Below are 17,686 nucleotides of genomic sequence, written 5' to 3' on the forward strand. Positions count from 1 at the left end.
GAAATGGCAACCCACTCCAGTAATCTTGCTTGGAGAATTCCATGGACGGAGGAGCCTGATAGGCTACAGTCCATGGGATCACAAAGAGTCGGACATGACTGAGCAACTTCATATGATGGATATATGCCATCATGTGCCATCTGTATCATTTTCCTCAAACCCTCACTAACTCTGAACATTATCAATATTTCTGAATAATTTGATTTTAAAAAATTTTAACCACTGAAACATTTTTCTACATTTTATTTTGAAATCATTTCAGACTTTGGGAAACTTGTAAGGACTGTGCAAAGAATTCCCATATACCCTTCATTCAAGTTCCTTACTTGTTAACATTTGTTTGTTCTTTCTGTTTACACATGCACATTATTTTTTCCTGAACCAGTTGAGAGTAAATTGCAGACATGGTGCTTCATGCCTCCTAAATATTTCAGTATAAATTTCTTCAAAGACAGTCCCATCACCATGGTCCAATCATCAAAATCAGGAAATGAACACTAGCATCATACTACCACGTAATCCAAAGATCCCATTCAAATTTCTTTAATTGTTCCAGTAATATCATTTATAGCCAAAATCAAAAGCAAACAAAGACCCTTATGATTCAGAATCCAATCCAGGATAATATGTTACATTTAGTTGTAATATCTCTTTGGATTTCTTTAACTTGGAATAATACTTCAGACTTGACTTACCTTTTTATGATCTTGGCATTTTTAAAGATTATAGGCCAGTTGCTTTATAGGATGTCCTTCAGTTTGATTTTGTGTGATATTTCCTCATGATTTGATTCAAGCTATGCATTTTTGACAGTAATACCATAGAGATAATGACGTGTCCTCAGTACATCATCAGGAAGTATAGCTGTGGATTTATCTCATTACTGTTTATGTTAAGTTTGATGACTTCATTAAGGTGGTATCTGCCATATTTCTCTGCTGTAAATTTCCTATTTTCCCCTTGTAATTGTTAAGTATTTTGTTCCTGGATGATATCTGCACAACCCATTAGGTGTCAGTTAGACATGATTTCTCCAAGGAAGCTTTCCGGAATTACCTGTATCCCAAAGATTAAGTCAGTTTTGTCTCATAATTGAGAAGCTACAAATAACTAATAAATATTTGAAAGAATATTCAACCTTGTTAGCGAATTAATGCAACTGACTCACCATTTTTCTATCCAATTAGGAAAAATTTCAGAGGTAATTCTTGGTTTGCATTAAAGAAGTTAGTACACAGCTGGTGTTAGTTACATTAGTACAAACTGCATGGAAGGGAATGTAGCATTATGTCTTAAAAATTGTTTATACCCTTTGACCCAGTGATTCTATTACAGGGAATTAATGCTTAAATGATAACTCATTCTACTCTGTTTTTATGAGTTTAACTTTTTTAGGTTCCACACATAAGTGATATAATATTTGCCTGACATCTCATTTAGTATAAAGCCCTCAGGGTACATCCAAGTTGTCATAAATGGTAGGATTTCCTTCTTTCTTATGGTTGAATGATAATCCATCACACACACACACAGGCAGGTGCATACACATATACTTCACATCTTCTTTATCCATTCATCTGTTGATGGAAACAAATCATTTCTCTATATTGTCAATGATGCTGCAGTAAACATAGGAGTGTATATATTTCAATATCCTGTTTTTATTTCCCTTGGATATATACCCAACAGAGAAATTGCTGGATCATATGGGAGTTCTATTTTTTATTTTTTGAGTAACATCCATAGTTATTATTTTCTATAGTTGCTGAAACAACTTCTATTCCCATCAAGTGTATACAAGGCTCTCTTTTATCTACATCTTCACCATTACTTATATTTTTTATGATAACCATTCTGAAAGATGTGAGGTGATTGTGGTTTTGACTTGTGTTTCCCTTTTGATTAGTCATGTTGAGCATCTTTTCATGATCCTGCTGGCCATTTCTATGTTCCTTTTGGAAAAACTATGTAGTCAATTCGTTTGCCCATTTTTAATTGAATTATTTGTTTTTATGTTATTGAATTGTATGAGTTCTTTATATATTTTTGACATAAACTTCTTATTAGATATGTGTTTCACAAAAAGTCTCTTCCATGCTATGGGCTGTCTTATATCTTTTGTTTTTCCTTTTCTTTTTTTAATTTCTTTTTTTTATTTAAGGATAATTACTTCACAGAATTTTCTTGTTTTCTGTCAAACCTCAACATGAATCAGCCATAGGTATACATATATCCCCTATCTTTTGAACCTCCCTCTAGACTGATACAGAGCCCCTGTTTGAGTTTTCTGAGCCATACAGAAAATTCCCTGTTGGATATCTATTTTACATATGGTAATGTAAGTTTCCATGTACTCTTTCCATACATCTCACCCTTTCTTTCCCTCTCCCCATGTCCATAAGTCTATTCTCTATGTCTGTTTCTCCATTGCTGCCCTGGAAATAAATTCTTCAGTACCATTTTTCTAGATTCCATAAATATGAGTTAGAATATGGTATTTATCTTTCTCTTTCTGACTGACTTCACTCTGTATAATAGGTTCTAGGTTCATCCACCTCATCAGAACTGACTCAAATGCATTTCTTTTTATGGCTGAGTAATATTCCATTGTGTATATGTACCACAACTTCTTTATCCATTCATCTGTCGATGGACATCTAGATTGCTTCCGTGTGCTAGCTATTATAAATGGTGCTTAAATGAACAATAGGATACATGTGTCTTTTTCAATTTTGGTTTCCTCAGGGTATATGCCTGGGAGTGGGATTGCTGGGTCATACGGTGGTTTTGTTCCTAGTTTTTTTAAAGGAATCTCCATGCTGTCTTCCATAGTGGCTGTATCAGTTTACGTTCCCACCAAGAGTGCAAGAGCATTCCATTTTCTCCACACCTTCTCCAGCATTTATTGTTTGTAGACTTTTTGATGATGGCCATTCTGACCCGTGTGAGGTGATAGCTCACTGTGGTTTTGATTTGCATTTCTCTAATAATGAGTGATGTTGAGCATCTTTCATGTGTTTGTTAGCCACCTGTATGTCTTCTTTGGAGAAATGTCTATTTAGGTCTTTTTCCCACTTTTTGATTGAGCTGTTTGTTTTTTCTGGCATTGAGTTGTATGAACTGCTTGTATATTTTGGAAATTAATCCTTTGTCAGTTGTTTCATTTGCTATTATTTTCTCCCATTCTGCGGGTTGTCTTTTCACCTTGCTTACAGTTTCCTTTACTATGCAAAATCTTTTAACTTTCATCAGGCCCCACTTGTTTAATTTTGGTTTTATTTCTGTTACTCTAGGAAGTGGGTCACAGAGAATCTTGCTTTGATTTATGTCATCAAGGGTTCTGCCTATGTTTTCCTCTAAGAGTTTTATAGCTTCTGGTCTTATATTTAGGCCTTTAATCCATTTTGAGTTTATCTTTCTGTATGGTGTTAGGAAGTGTTCTAATTCCATTCTTTTATGCATAGCTGTAGTTTTCCCAGCACCATTTATTGAAGAGACTGTCTCTGCCCCACTGTATATTCTTGGATCCTTTGTCAAAAATAAGGTACCCATATGTGCATGGGTTTATTTCTGAGCTTTCTATCTTGTTCCATTGGTCAATACTTCTGTTTTTGTGCCAGTACCATACTGTCTTGATGACCATAGCTTTGTAGTATAATCTGAAGTCAGGAAGGTTGATTCCTCCAGCTCCATTCTTCTTTCTCAAGACTGCTTTGGCTATTTGAGGTCTTTTGTGTTTCCATATGAATTATGAAATTTTTTGTTCTAGTTCTGTGAAAAATGCCATTGGTAATTTTACAGGGATCACATTGAATCTGTAGATTGCATTTGGTAGTATAGTCATTTTCACAATATTGATTTTCCTACCCAGGAACATGGAATATCTCTCCATCTGTTTATGTCATCTTTGATTTCTTTAATTAGTGTCTTATAATTTTCTGTGTATAGTTCTTTTGTCTCATTAGGCAAGTGTGTTCCTAGATATTTAATTCTTTTTGTTGCAGTGGTGAATGGGATTGATTCCTTAATTTCTCTTTCTGATTTTTCATTGTTAGTATATAGAAATGCAGGTGATTCCTGTGCATTGATTTTGTATCCTGCAACTTTGCTAAATTCACTAATTAGCTCTAGTAATTTTCTGATATTATCTTTAGGGTTTTCTATGTACAGTATCATGTCATCTGCAAACAGTGAGAGCTTTACTTGTTCTTTTCTGATCTGGATTCCTTTTATTTCTTTTTCTTCTCTGATTGCTGTAGCTAGGACTTCCAGAACTATGTTGAATAATAGAGGTGAAAGTGGACACCCTTGTCTTGTTCCTCATCTTAGGGAGAATGCTTTCAGTTTTCACCTTGAGAATAATGTTTGTTGTGGGCTTAGCATGTAAGGCCTTTACTATGTTGAGGTAGGTTCCTTCTATGCCCATTTTTTGAAGAGTTTTAATCATAAATGGGTGCTGTATTTTGTCAAAGGATTTTTCTGCATCAAATTGAGATTATCATATGGTTTTTATCTTTCAATTTGTTAATATAGTATATCACATTGATTGATTTGCATATATTGAAAAATCCTTGCATTCCTGGAATAAACCCAACTTGATCATGGTGTATGAGCTTTTTGATGTGTTGCTGAATCCTGTTTGCTAAAATTTTGTTGAAGATTTTTGCATCAATGTTCATCAGTAATATTGGCCTGTAGTTTTCTTTTTTGTATGTTGTCTTCGTCTGGTCTTGGTATCAGGGTGATGGTGGCCTTGTAGAATGAGTTTGGAATTGTCCCTTCCTCTACAATTGCACTCATCTCACACACTAGTAAAGTAATGCTCAAAATTCTCCAAGCCACGCTTCAGCAATACATGAACTGTGAAATTCCAGATGTTCAAGCTGGTTTTAGAAAAGGCAGAGGAACCAGAGATCAAACTGCCAACATCCACTGGATCATCGAAAAAGTGAGAGAGTTCCAGAAAAAACATCTATTTCTGCTTTATTGACTATGCCAAAACCTTTGACTGTGTGGATCAAAATAAACTGTGGAAAATTCTGAAAGAGATGGGAATATCAGACCACCTGACCTGCCTCTTGAGAAACCTATATGCAGGTCAGGAAGCAACAGTTAGAACTGGACATGGAACAATAAACTGGTTCCAAGTAGGAAAAGGAGTATGTCAAGGCTGTATATTGTCAACCTGCTTATTTAACTTCTATGCAGAATACAGCATGAGAAATGCTGGGCTGGAGGAAGCACAAGCTGGAATCAAGATTGCCGGGAGAAATATCAATAACCTCAGATGTGCAGATGACACCACCCTTATGGCAGGAAGTGAAGAGGAGCTAAAGAGCCTCTTGATGAAAGTGAAAGAGGAGAGTGAAAAAGTTGGCTTAAAGCTCAACATTCAGAAAACGAAGATCATGGCATCCAGTCCCATCACTTCATGGCAAATAGATGGGGAAACAGTGGAAACAGTAGCTGACTTTATTTTGGGGGCTCCAAAATCACTGCAGATGATGACTGTAGCCATGAAATTAAAAGATGCTTACTGCTTGGAAGGAAAGTTATGACCAACCTAGACAGCATATTAAAAAGCAGAGACATTACTTTTTCAACAGAGTTCCGTCTAGTCAAAGCTGTGGTTTTTCCAGTGGTCATGTATGGATGTGAGAGTTGGACTATGAAGAAAGCTGAGCACTGAAGAATTGATGCCTTTGAACTGTGGTGTTGGAGAAAACTCTTGAGAATCCCTTGGACTTCAAGGAGATCCAACCAGTCCATCCTAAAGGAGATCAGTCCTGAGTGTTCTTTGGAAGGACTGATGTTGACGCTGAAACTCCAATAATTTGGCCACCTGATGGGAAGAACTGACTCATTGGAAAAGCCCCTGATGCTGGGAAAGATTGAGGGCAGGAGAAGGGGACGACAGAGGATGAGATGGTTGGATGGTATCACCGACTCAATGGACATGAGTTTGGATGAACTGCAGGAGTTGGTGATGGACAGGGCAGCCTGGCGTGCTGCAATTCATGGGGTCACAAAGAGTCAGACACAACTGAGTGACTGAACTGAACTGAAGGGTTAGTTCTCTGGTTGGCTAGGGTCTTGGAGTCAGTGCTCCCACTCTGAAGGCTCAGGGCTTGATCTCTCTCCAAAGACCAGTCTAGGTCCACTCTACCAACAGGAATTTCACCCAAAATGAAAGGGCCTTTACTTGAGTTCCAAAAGCCAGTGCATAAGAACACAACAAAGATCTCTGACTCAGCAAAACCTCGGTATCGCCTACCACATGGACAGACCTTGGATTGCAACAGATGACTAGAGGGTCTGTCTTTAGCAGTTCTTTTTCATCTTTTTGATTGTTTCTTTTGTTGTATAGAAGCTTTTTAGTTTGATGTAGTCCCTTGTATTGATTTTTGCTTTTGTTGCTTATAATTTTGGTGTCATATCTAAAAAAATCATTGCCAAGACCAATGTGAAGGAGTTTTATGTTTATCAGGTCTTATGTTAATCCATTTTGAGTTAATTTGTGTGTGTGGTGTAAGATAGGGGTCCAATTTCATTGTTCTGTGTGTGATTATCCAATTTTCCAAAACCATTTGTTGAAGAGACTATCCTTTTCTCATTGAGTGTTCCTGGCTCCCTTATAAAATATTAATTGACTGTAAATACAGAGATTTATTTCTGGGCTCTCTATTCTGTTTTATCAGTTTGTGTGTCTACTTTAATGCCTATATCATACTGTTTTAATAACTATAGCTTGGTAGCATAGTTTGAAATCAGGATGTATGATGCCTTCAGCATTGTTTTTCTTTTTGATAATTGCCTTGGCTATATGGTGTCTTTTGTAATTCCTTACAAATTTTAGGGGTTTTTTTTCCTGTGAAAAATGCCATTGGAATTTTTATACAGATTACATTGGATCTATAGATGACGGGGTAGTATAAACAGTTTAACAATATTAATTCTTCTGATCCATGTACATGGCGATATCTTCATTTGTTTTTGTCTTCAATTTCTTTCATCAAAGTATTGTAGTTTTCATTGTACAGATCTTTCACCTCTTCAGTTAAATCTATTCTTAAGTATTTTATTGCTGGTGATGCTATTGTGAATGTGATACTTTTATTTATTTTTTGGATATTTTGTCATTACTGTACAGAAAACACCACTGATTTCTGTTTTTTTGTTTTATATCCTGAAAATTTACTGAATTTGTTGATTAATTCTGATAGATTGTTGGTTGAGTCTAGGGTTTTCTATATATGAGATCATATCATCCACAAATAATGACAATCTCAGTGCTTTCTTTCTGATTTGGATATCTTTTATTTCTTTTTCTTGGCTAATTGCTTTAGCTAGGCCTTCCAGTACTATGTTGAAGTAGCACTTCAGAGTGCTGAGAGTGGGCACCCTTGCCTTGCTTTTATCTTACAGGAAAACTTCCAATTTTTCACCATTGAATTCGCTGTGGGTTTGTTGTATATGGCCTTTATTATGTTGACATGTGTTCCTTCTATACTGAATTTGTTGAGGGTTTTTAATCATGAAAGTATGACTACAACCTCCATCTCAAATGTCTCTGGGACAATTTGGGAGACCAAAAAACAAAACAAAACAAAACTAAGAGACCCCTGTGAATAAAGAATGTTATTATATTTTCTGTTCTGCTAAACGTATTTAGTATGACATCATGTGCATTGATATGATACCAGGATAGAAGGATAAGAAATATACGTCTTTATAATGCTAAAGTTGTCCTTTCCTCCTTTGTTCCTCAAAGGCAGCCCTGGAAGCATTAGATGAACTGGACCTGTTTGGTGTGAAAGGTGGGCCTCAGTCAGTTATCCATGTCCTAGCTGATGAAGTACAACACTGCCAGGTAAGAGGATAATGGACCATATTATAGAAAAATATATTTTTACTCAGACTCAAATTTAGCATGAGCTTTAGAATAAGGAGAACTGAATGAGAATACATAATATGATTTATTATCATGTGCCAAAAATGTCTTATTAAGCATCCTATAGAGATAAACCTGATGTGGCATGAGCTATAGCAGAGATCATAGTCCTGTTCTCTCACCCAACATTATAAAGGGATCCCATCACAGTGTATGAAATTATCCTCTATTGTATCTCCGTTTCTAAATATACCAAGAGAACAAGAGGTGATAGATTTTGAGTGTTCTTCTTGATATTGGTTCTGAATTTCTCTTGTCCCCATTGGCGTTAGGGTTATATGTTTGGAAATTAGATTGTTTACATGGTAAATGCATATCTTCAGTTTTGTTTAAGATTACTTCATATATTGAAAGATAAAGGTTCTTGTCATTGACAGTATGGCTTTTCCTATCTTCTTCAAACCCTGATTGGACCCCCATGGTGTTCTAGTGAATATAATCTTACTTTCTAATTTTAAAAATGCAAAATTTTCAAATGAGAAGATAAATTTGGGGGATATAGGAGCTAAGCTCTCTATATCCTGCTTCCCAGTAGCTATATTTATGCTTAAATAGTTGTTAATGGAGCAGCAGGATTATGGGTAGAAAAATGATGCTTAGAATATTCTTTATCCATTGGCAGCTACTTAAAAATCAAGATTAGGAAACACTGAGAGAATGATTAAGACAAGGAATGATTTATAGAAGTAGCTAGTCTTCTAAGCTCTCACTATTGAATCATTTTTAGATTTTCATTAAAATTATTTTCTTCAACATAAATCTTTTAAAATTAAAGCTATTAGTTTTATAATCCCAGGCCACTTACTAATGCGCTACATTTGACTTCCTTTCTTTCCTTTCTTTCAGTCTATCCTTAATTCAATACTCCCCCGGGCTTCAACATCTAAAGAAGTTGATGCTAGTTTACTTTCAGTTATTTCCTTCCCAGCCTTTGCAGTAGAGGATAACCAGTTGGTGGAGCTCACAAAACAGGAAATCATCACCAAGCTTCAAGTATGTCCATATGTGCCTTTCTTTTCTTTAAGGCTCTAATTTTAAGGCAAAATTAGTATCTTTGTGGGCCTTGAATGTGGCCTGTGTCAGTGATTTAACCAAGCAATCAGAGTTAACATCACCAGTAATAAGTAATAGTAATATCATGTATATGCCGTGATACAGTGCACTGGGAAGTGCCTAGCACCTCTGTGATGTCCTTCCCAAGAATGCAGTACCTCAAGTCAAATTCAGGGACATGCTACAAAATAACTGGCAGATGCTCTTCAAAAACGCTGAGATGATGAAAAACAAGGAAAGACTGAAGAATGGTCACAGATTAGAAGAGACTAAGGAAACGTGACAGCTAAATGCAGTGGGACCCTAAACTGGATACTGGAACAGAAAAAAAGCCTTAATGAAAAGTCTGGTGAAATCCAAATAAGTTATGTACTTTGGTTAGTAGTGTTGTACCAAGGTTAGTTTTTTAGTCTTGGTGAATGTCCTATGGGCTTCCCAGATGACTCAGTGGGAAAGAATATGCCTGCCAATGCAGGAGATGCAGGTTTAATTCCTGGGTCAGGAAGATCCCCTGGAGAAGCAAATGGCAACCCACTCCAGTATTCTTGCCTGGGAAATCCCATGGACAGAGGAGCCTGTTGGGCCACAAAAGAGTGGGACATGACTTGGCGACTAAAGAACAGAAACCACAAAATGTTCTGTGGTTATATAAGATATTAACATTAGGGGACCATGGTTGAAGGAAATATGGGGACTCTGTACTGTTTTTGGAACTCTTCTGTAAGTCTCAAATGATCTCAAAAATTTTTAAATGTGTTTCCTTTAAAAACAAAAAACTGCGGTCTTGTAAGAACTGTGTGAGCAGAACCACATAGGTTCGTAATTGGGCTGTCATAGACTTAGCCGATGGTCGAAAGCCATGGAGAAGATAAAATAAGAACTTTGCTTTGGGGAAGAGCCTATAACTTAGCCCTCACTTGAAATCACATTGCTGAAATTGGTTTCTGTTGCTGGACTGATATCAGAGTTTTTTAAAATTATTTTTTAGGTATAATTTCTATGTGGTTGAAAGGTTGGCACATGTAGCTGTTGTAGAGGATGCATTTCTGATTAATTTTATTGCTGTACCAATGTACGTCTTCTTACTTGTTTCCTCTGCATTTCCAGGGTCGTTATGGTTGTTGTCGCTTTCTACGAGATGGATATAAAACTCCTAAAGAGGTAGGTTTGTTTTCCCCAAAATGAGTCCAAGATAGAATGGTCACTACTAACTGCAGCTTCATTCAGAGAAAATATGTATCTCATCAATATTACTTCAAATAATTACTAAACAGGGTAACAATGACTGATGCTTGCTGCCTTTTGGGGAATTAGTTGCCAGGTTTTCTCTGTGAGCTGTTCCATATTAAATAAAATAGAGGAAAGTGTACATCCTTCCACCTCTTGTTTAGTTTCAGGAGAGAGCTACTGATGGATGCCTAAATCACTGGATGAAAATTTTAGCAGAAACAGAATATTTACATAGTCTCAAAGTATTCCTCCTGAAATATTCAATAATTACAAAGGAAAACTCTTTTTGTCAGTAGATCCTTTTGGATCCCTTCCACCTTTTGCAGTTGATTAATTCTAAACAGTACTTGATCTTGAAAAGTTAACTTTCTTTTGTTCCACTTGTCAAAAATTTTCCTTGGAAATATCAATGAAGAAAATTAAGTATTATTAAAAAGAGAATGAGTGATTGTTAATTACTTTCATTGGCAATGTAGCTCAGGTCAGCTGGTTGAGAGCCATTATAATTTTTTTAATTACTGAGCTCAAACTCTTCTGGTTTACTTCCTCTCTTCCATGTTATACTTTAGGCCTTTTGACTTCTGCCCCCACTAATCTATTAAAATTGTACTCTGAAATATCATCATAATCTCCTGAGTAACCAATCTAGTAGCATTTTCTCAGTCCTTACTCTCTTTTTTTAGATGAATTTAATTTTATTCAAATCATAATCCAAATTACAATGGATGATAGATAGTTTTATATAGTTTTATGGACTATAACTAGATTTTACTGATTTCACTATAGACACTGAAAAAAACACAATAAAAATAGGTTTGATGTTACCTACCACTACATTTTCTTGAAATTATTTTCCTATTTTAATTTCCCCAACTCAATGCCACCCTAATTTTTCTCCTCTTTCTGTTCTCCTTCACCAAACTGAGGATTTAGCGAGTTTCTGTTCTTGGGCTGCTTATTCATTGTATATAGGTACTACAGCTATAACTTGTGTTTCATGAGTCACATCTTCAAGGATGATTCCCAACTTGCTGTCCTTCTAAACATTTTTATTTGTATGTTCTGCTACTAACTCAAAGTTAACAAGTACAAAACCAGACTCAAGGTTGTTACAAATTAGTCTCACTTCCTCATATATCTGCCTGTAGTATCATTTTTATCCTAGTTCTACTAGTTAGAACCATATGACAAAGTGTTAGTCGCTCAGTCACATCCAACTCTTTGTGACCCCATGAACTGTTGGCCGCCACGCTCTTCTGTCCATGGAATTCTCCAAGCAAGAATACTGGATTGGGTAGCCATTTCCTTTTCCAGGAGATCTTCCCAACCCAGGGATTGAAGCCAGGTCTCTTGCATTGCAGACGGACTCTACTGTCTGAGCCACCAGTATTTGCTAAAGGAGGAGAGTGTGTATGTGAGCTGCCTTCTCTGAAACAAACTATTAGTGATGAAAGACTGTGTTGTAATACCTCTGAACTAAAGATATAGTCTGATCTTGGAGTAATAAGACAGACTTTGTTTCTTGTCTTTACTAGGATCCCAATCGTCTGTACTATGAACCAGCTGAGCTGAAGTTATTTGAAAACATTGAGTGTGAATGGCCATTGTTCTGGACATACTTTATCCTTGATGGGGTCTTTAGTGGCAATGCAGAACAGGTAATGCGCTGGGGAAAGGGCTTTTCAGCAGATTGTTATTACATCTTCCTCTTTCAGTTAATGACTGTGCTGACCTTATGCCCAAATGGAAGTCTTCCTAATAGGGAGGACACACAGTTGTCTTCACAGGGGTCCCTGACCTCCAGGATCCAATGCCTGATGAGCCAAGGTAAAGCTGATGTAATAATACTAGAAATAAAGTATGCAACAAATATAATGCACTTGAATCATCCCGAAACCACCACATGCCCCTAGGTCTGTGGAAAAATTCTTTTCCACAAAACTGGTCCCTGGTTCCCAAAAGGTTAAGTACCACTTTCCTAGAGACTAGTAGTTGAGGGTACTGTGTTAGAGAATAGCACTGAAACATGTACATTACCAGATGTAAAACAGATGAACAGTGCAAGTTTGATGCATGAAGCAGGGCACCAAAAACCAGTGCTCTGGGACAACCCAGAGGGACAGAGTAGGAAGGGAGGTGGAAGGGGAGTTCAGGATGGGGGAAACATAAATATCTGTGGCAAATTCACATTGATGTATGGCAAAAACCATCATAATATTGTAAAGTAATTATCCTCCAATTAAATTAAGTAATCGAAAAAAGTAAAATTTTGACTACATTCCTCCCCCAACAAAAAGAGTTAAAAGACCTAGAAAAACACTGCTATATTTTAAAATGGATAACCAAGGTCCTACTGTATAGCACAGGGAAATCTGCTCAATGTTATGTGGAAGCCTGGATGGGAGATAGTTTGGGGAAGAATGGGTACATGTATAATGTATGGCTGAGTCCTTTCACTGTTCACCTGAAATATCACAATATTGTTAACCAGCTGTATACCCCAATACAAAATAGTGTTTAAAAACAAGAGTTAGAAGACCTAGATATTGCTATCACTCAGACTTGACTTTTAGTAAATATAGAAAGCAGAATAGCAAGCCCTGTCTATTTGCCTTAGTCATCAGAAATACTTGAATTTACCTCCTGACTTTATATGTCTTTTTAAAAAACAAATCTTGGAAATGATGTTCTGACTTAAGCAAACAAAACAAAACAGCAACCCAGTTATACCCTGTCCTCACCCCCCAAAACACAGTCATCATTGCTTTTTTAGCTACACAAATAAAGTAGTTCAGAAACCATCGTTGGAAAACAGTGAGACTAGACAATTTAATCAAGTAACTTTAATGTCAGGCATTCTGCAAATTGGCTGTGTTCTAAACTTGGATGTAAAAACAACACATTTGGAATTCATTTTACTCAGTTACATAAAACACAGCTTTGTGTAATTTGAATGTTTTGGCCAATAGTAGTCTGCAACTACCAATGTGAGTTTAAATAATAGAGTTACACCAAAGTTTCAGGGGCACAAAGGGTTATTTCTCTAAGCTTTAGTAAATTATAGAGTATATTTTTTTGAGCAAGAAAAACAATAATAGAAATACCTGCCTTATCTTGACCACCCTATTTTGATTCTACCATTTTTTTCAGTCCTTTTCAAATTCTACAAAATAACTCATCAAAAACTGTGCTTGCTCAAAGAAAGATTTATTTGTTAAATGTGCCAACCGAGTATAAACACATTTAGGTTTTTTAAACTCTTGGGAGGAAGAAAAGAGTTGGAAGTCCTGGATTCTTTTTTATTCTTTTCTTTTCCCAACGTTGCTACTGACCACTGAGTAGCCTAGGTACTGTCATTGACTTCTTTAGTTTCTCTGTGCAGGCATACCTCAGAGATGCGCAGGTTCAGTTCCAGACCAGCATAAAGACTGCAAATATGTCAATAAAGCAAGTAATATGAATTTTTTTTGTTTCCCAGTACTTATAAAAGTTATGTTTATCCTACATTCTATTAAGTATATAATAGCATTTTATGGCTAAAAGAAAAAACAATGTATATACCTTGATTAGAAATAGTTTATTGCTAAAAAATAATAAGCATCATCTGAGCCTTCCATAGGTCATAATCTTTTGCTTTTACATGCTTTGAGATACTGTGAGAATCCCAAAAAACATGACACACAGACACAAAATGAGCAAATGCTGTTGAAAAAATGGTGCCAGTAGACTTGAGCAATGCAGGGTTGCTACAAACCTTCAGTTTGTAAAAACAAACACAACAAAAAAACGCAGTATCTGTGAAGCATAATAAAGTATAATAAAACAAGATATGCCTGTACATATGATGAGAATAATTTTTCTCTCTTCACTGAAGAACTGTATAGCACTAATATTCTTTGACTTCCACAGATGAAGACGTGATAAGTGCAAGGTACAGTCAGTTTGGCTATAATGAGACACATATGTTACCTAAAAATTACCATGCTCTGCATATTCAAGAAGTAAAAACTGTAGGGTTTGTGGGAAAATGTGGTCTGGGAACAACACTTAAAAAGTTTCTCAGAAATATATACAAAATGATAGGAACCTAATAAAAACAGTACCACAAATAGACATTAGTGGCTTTAAAGCATTCATTCATTCCTCTTTCAAAAATTATATTCTAAGAAAACTATTTTGCAAATAGCATACATTTACATACAATTCTGCTCATCACTATTACATTCATACAAATTAAGTCTGGTGATAATTTAAATGTCCAACAAGAAGGAAATGTTAAGTTAGAGATCATGCATATAAAATATTATGCTACTATTAAAACATTTATTAAATTTAATTTATTATTAAAATTTTGGATTAACTTGTTTCATATTTCAAATATAATTTTTAGTGTTTGGTTTTCTCATAACTGAAAAAGCAGTACCACAGCTTTATACATGTTAAATGTTTAAGAAATACATAAATACCACAAAGATATAGCCCTTGTACTTGAAAAACAGCTGTTTTGTGAGTATGTGCACCTCACAGGGCTCGCATGCTTGCTACTCCATGTGCCAGAGGAAGAGAAGAAAAGAGAGAGAGCGTGAAAGTGAAAGTCACACAGTTGTGTCTGACTCTGCGACCCCATGGACTATACTCCAGGCCAGAATACTGGAGTGGGTAGCCTTTCCCTTCTCCAGGGGATCTTCCCAACCCAGGGATCAAACCCAGGTCTCCTGCATTGCAGGCAGATTCTTTACCAGCTGAGCCACAAGGGAAGCCCAACCCAGGGATCAAACCCAGGTCTCCTGCATTGCAGGCAGATTCTTTACCAGCTGAGCCACAAGGGAAGCCCAAGAACACTGGAGTTGGTAGCCTATTCCTTTTCCAGGGCATCTTCCCAACCCAGGAATCGAACTGGGGTCTCCTGCATTGCAGGCGGATTCTTTACCAACTGAGCCATAGCTCAAGAGATAGTTTAAGAGGGGAAAAAAAAGAATATTAAGCAGAGAAGAATAAAAATAAGCCGAGGCGGGAATAGAGGGGGAAATTAAGTAGAAGGAAAGGCACAGAGCCATGTAGCCAAAGTGACCATAAGTGCAGCTGGAGAGTTGTAGAAGGAGAGTTACTTAAAATTGGATGGAAAGTTATAATACCACATATGCATTGTGTTTCACGGTTCTCCTGAGGTGTGTATATGTGTGTGTGTGTTGTGTATTCTTACAAGACTCCTTTCAGCTGAGTGCATTCTCAGGTTGAAATTGTGCATAAGCAGATATGAAATTTATGTTATGCTCAAATCGTTCACTAATATATCAAATGCATTGGAACACATTTGTGCTTTCAAAACAACTATTACAGCAGAACTGACTGTATATTTTTTCCACCATAAATTATAGTGGTTTTTATTTTACTTTTTATGTATTACTAATCTACAGCAAATTGTTAAGCAAAAAATGTAAACTTGATCATAATAGAAACTTAATTTAGCAGGGGCAATACAGTTTTAAAAGCAATTACATGTACAGTCAATAAGCTGTACTTAGCTTAGTACATAGTGGATAAAACCCATGGAGGCAGGTTGACTTGGACTCAAATCTAGACTCAACCTTGCACTGGCTGTGTCATCTTCCACAAGCTCATAACTTCCTTGAGCCTTAATTTCCCTGTAAATAGGCTTTAATTACACATACCTGGATGGTTATTAAAGTTAAATCCATTAACATATGCAAAACTCCTAGCATAATATCTGACCTCTAATAAGCATTTAGTAAATGCTACTTCCCTTTCTTCTCCCTTTCTCTAGGTGAATACATTCCTTTACAATAGAATCTTCTTTGGCTACAACCCTCTTCTAGCTCCCCAAAGGTAATTCTCTATAAACTTTGTTCTCCTTTTCTTTTATCTACAGGTTCAAGAATACAGAGAGGCTCTTGAAGCAGTCCTCATCAAGGGCAAAAATGGAGTCCCACTTCTGCCGGAGTTGTACAGTGTTCCTCCTGACAAGGTGAGCTCGACAGTGCCCTAATATGGAGCTGGGGGAAGAGAAGCAGTACCTCAAAAGGACTGCCTTGTCTGACTCAAATGAATTTTAATCTTTTGATTTTAATGTTCTAGAGTCTGTCTTTAGGTATAGGACAATAAAAATATTATTTTATTCCTTTGAAAATAAAGTTTTAAAGCAGGCCTGGTTATGGTACCGTTGCTGAGTGAGATGAGGGCAAGACCAAACCTTTCAATGGTAGTTTCATGGGTGTATATTTATCCTCAAGCTCATCAAGATGCATATGCTAAATACATATGGCCTTTTTATATGTCAGCTATATCTCAATTTTTTTTAAATAAATTATTCAGAGATTATTTTTTTAATCAAACTTTAAAGTTGAGAATGGCATGGAGATCAGTAGGCTGAACTAGAGTGAAGTTCTGTGTGAACGCTCAGTATTTGATATTTTCTGCTGTGATATAGTCATCTGTGATTAATAGAGTAGATCGGGCTTGGAAAATGAAGTATGTCTCCATTTTCTCAAAATGCCAGTCGGGATTACCATTGTTCCTTGTCTCCCATTGCAGAACATTAGCTGGGGGAGAGATGCAGTCTTCCATGCTAGTGGGGTTGAATGGACTAAGCTCCTAGAAACATCAGCAGCATCACCTGAGAGCTTGTTATAAATGCAGATTTAAGGCCTTCCCCCACATCTACTCAGTCAGAATCTGCCTTTGGACCAGACCCTCAGGTGGTGCATACAGTTAGAGAAGTACTGTCCTAGACTGCTATCATAGTGCTTGACTTCGTAGTGTATTGCATATGTGACTGTTTTATAGAATATGAATGACAGTCCAAACTCACCCTTTTTGTTGTCTAGTATCTTAAACCTTCTTTTTCTTTAACTTGTTATCTTTTGTAATTTAGGTTGATGAAGAATATAAAAATCCTCACACTGTGGACCGAGTCCCCATGGGCAAACTGCCTCATATGTGGGGACAGTCTCTATACATTTTAGGAAGCTTGATGGCAGAGGTAAGGGGAAACTTCAAGGCTCTTCTACTTTTCTGCTTCAGTCACCGTAACAAACAGATTTGTCAGGAACTCATTTGTGAGTGCAAGTTTCCCTGGTGGCTCAGTCATAAGAATCTGCCTGCCAGTGCAGGAGACTGAGGTTCAATTCCTGGGTCAGGAAGGTTCCCTGGAGAAGGAAATGCAACCCACTCCAGTATTCTTGCCTGGGAAAACCCATGGACAGAGGAGCCTGGCAGGCTACAATCCATGGGTTGCAAAAGAGTCAGACACGCCTCAGCGACTAAACAACAACAATATTTGTGAGTAGCCTTTTGTGTTCTGCCTTAATTACAAAATTTCCTCCAGTTCCAGAGTGGGAACATGGCCAATCCTTGGCAAAAATCTTTCTCCCTAAAAAAAAAAAATCTTTCCCCCTGGTAACCATGTCCCTCATGCTTGCCCAGGGCTTCCTA

At 36.8% G+C, this 17,686-nt stretch overlaps 1 protein-coding gene across 2 annotated transcripts in view; it reads left to right on the plus strand.

Moving 5' to 3' along the window:
- Window positions 1–17,686, plus strand: part of PHKA1 (phosphorylase kinase regulatory subunit alpha 1) — a 173,072-nt gene that overhangs the window by 28,454 nt on the left and 126,932 nt on the right. For both annotated transcript variants that reach the window (XM_052663860.1, XM_052663862.1), the window contains exons 7-12: window positions 7,772–7,870; window positions 8,798–8,944; window positions 10,112–10,165; window positions 11,770–11,892; window positions 16,125–16,220; window positions 17,127–17,234. In XM_052663860.1, the coding sequence (XP_052519820.1) occupies window positions 7,772–7,870; window positions 8,798–8,944; window positions 10,112–10,165; window positions 11,770–11,892; window positions 16,125–16,220; window positions 17,127–17,234 (627 nt within the window). The remainder of the gene's footprint in view (window positions 1–7,771; window positions 7,871–8,797; window positions 8,945–10,111; window positions 10,166–11,769; window positions 11,893–16,124; window positions 16,221–17,126; window positions 17,235–17,686) is intronic.

This window comes from Budorcas taxicolor, chromosome X (assembly GCF_023091745.1).
Source record: "Budorcas taxicolor isolate Tak-1 chromosome X, Takin1.1, whole genome shotgun sequence".
NCBI classification, from domain to species: Eukaryota; Metazoa; Chordata; class Mammalia; order Artiodactyla; family Bovidae; genus Budorcas; species Budorcas taxicolor.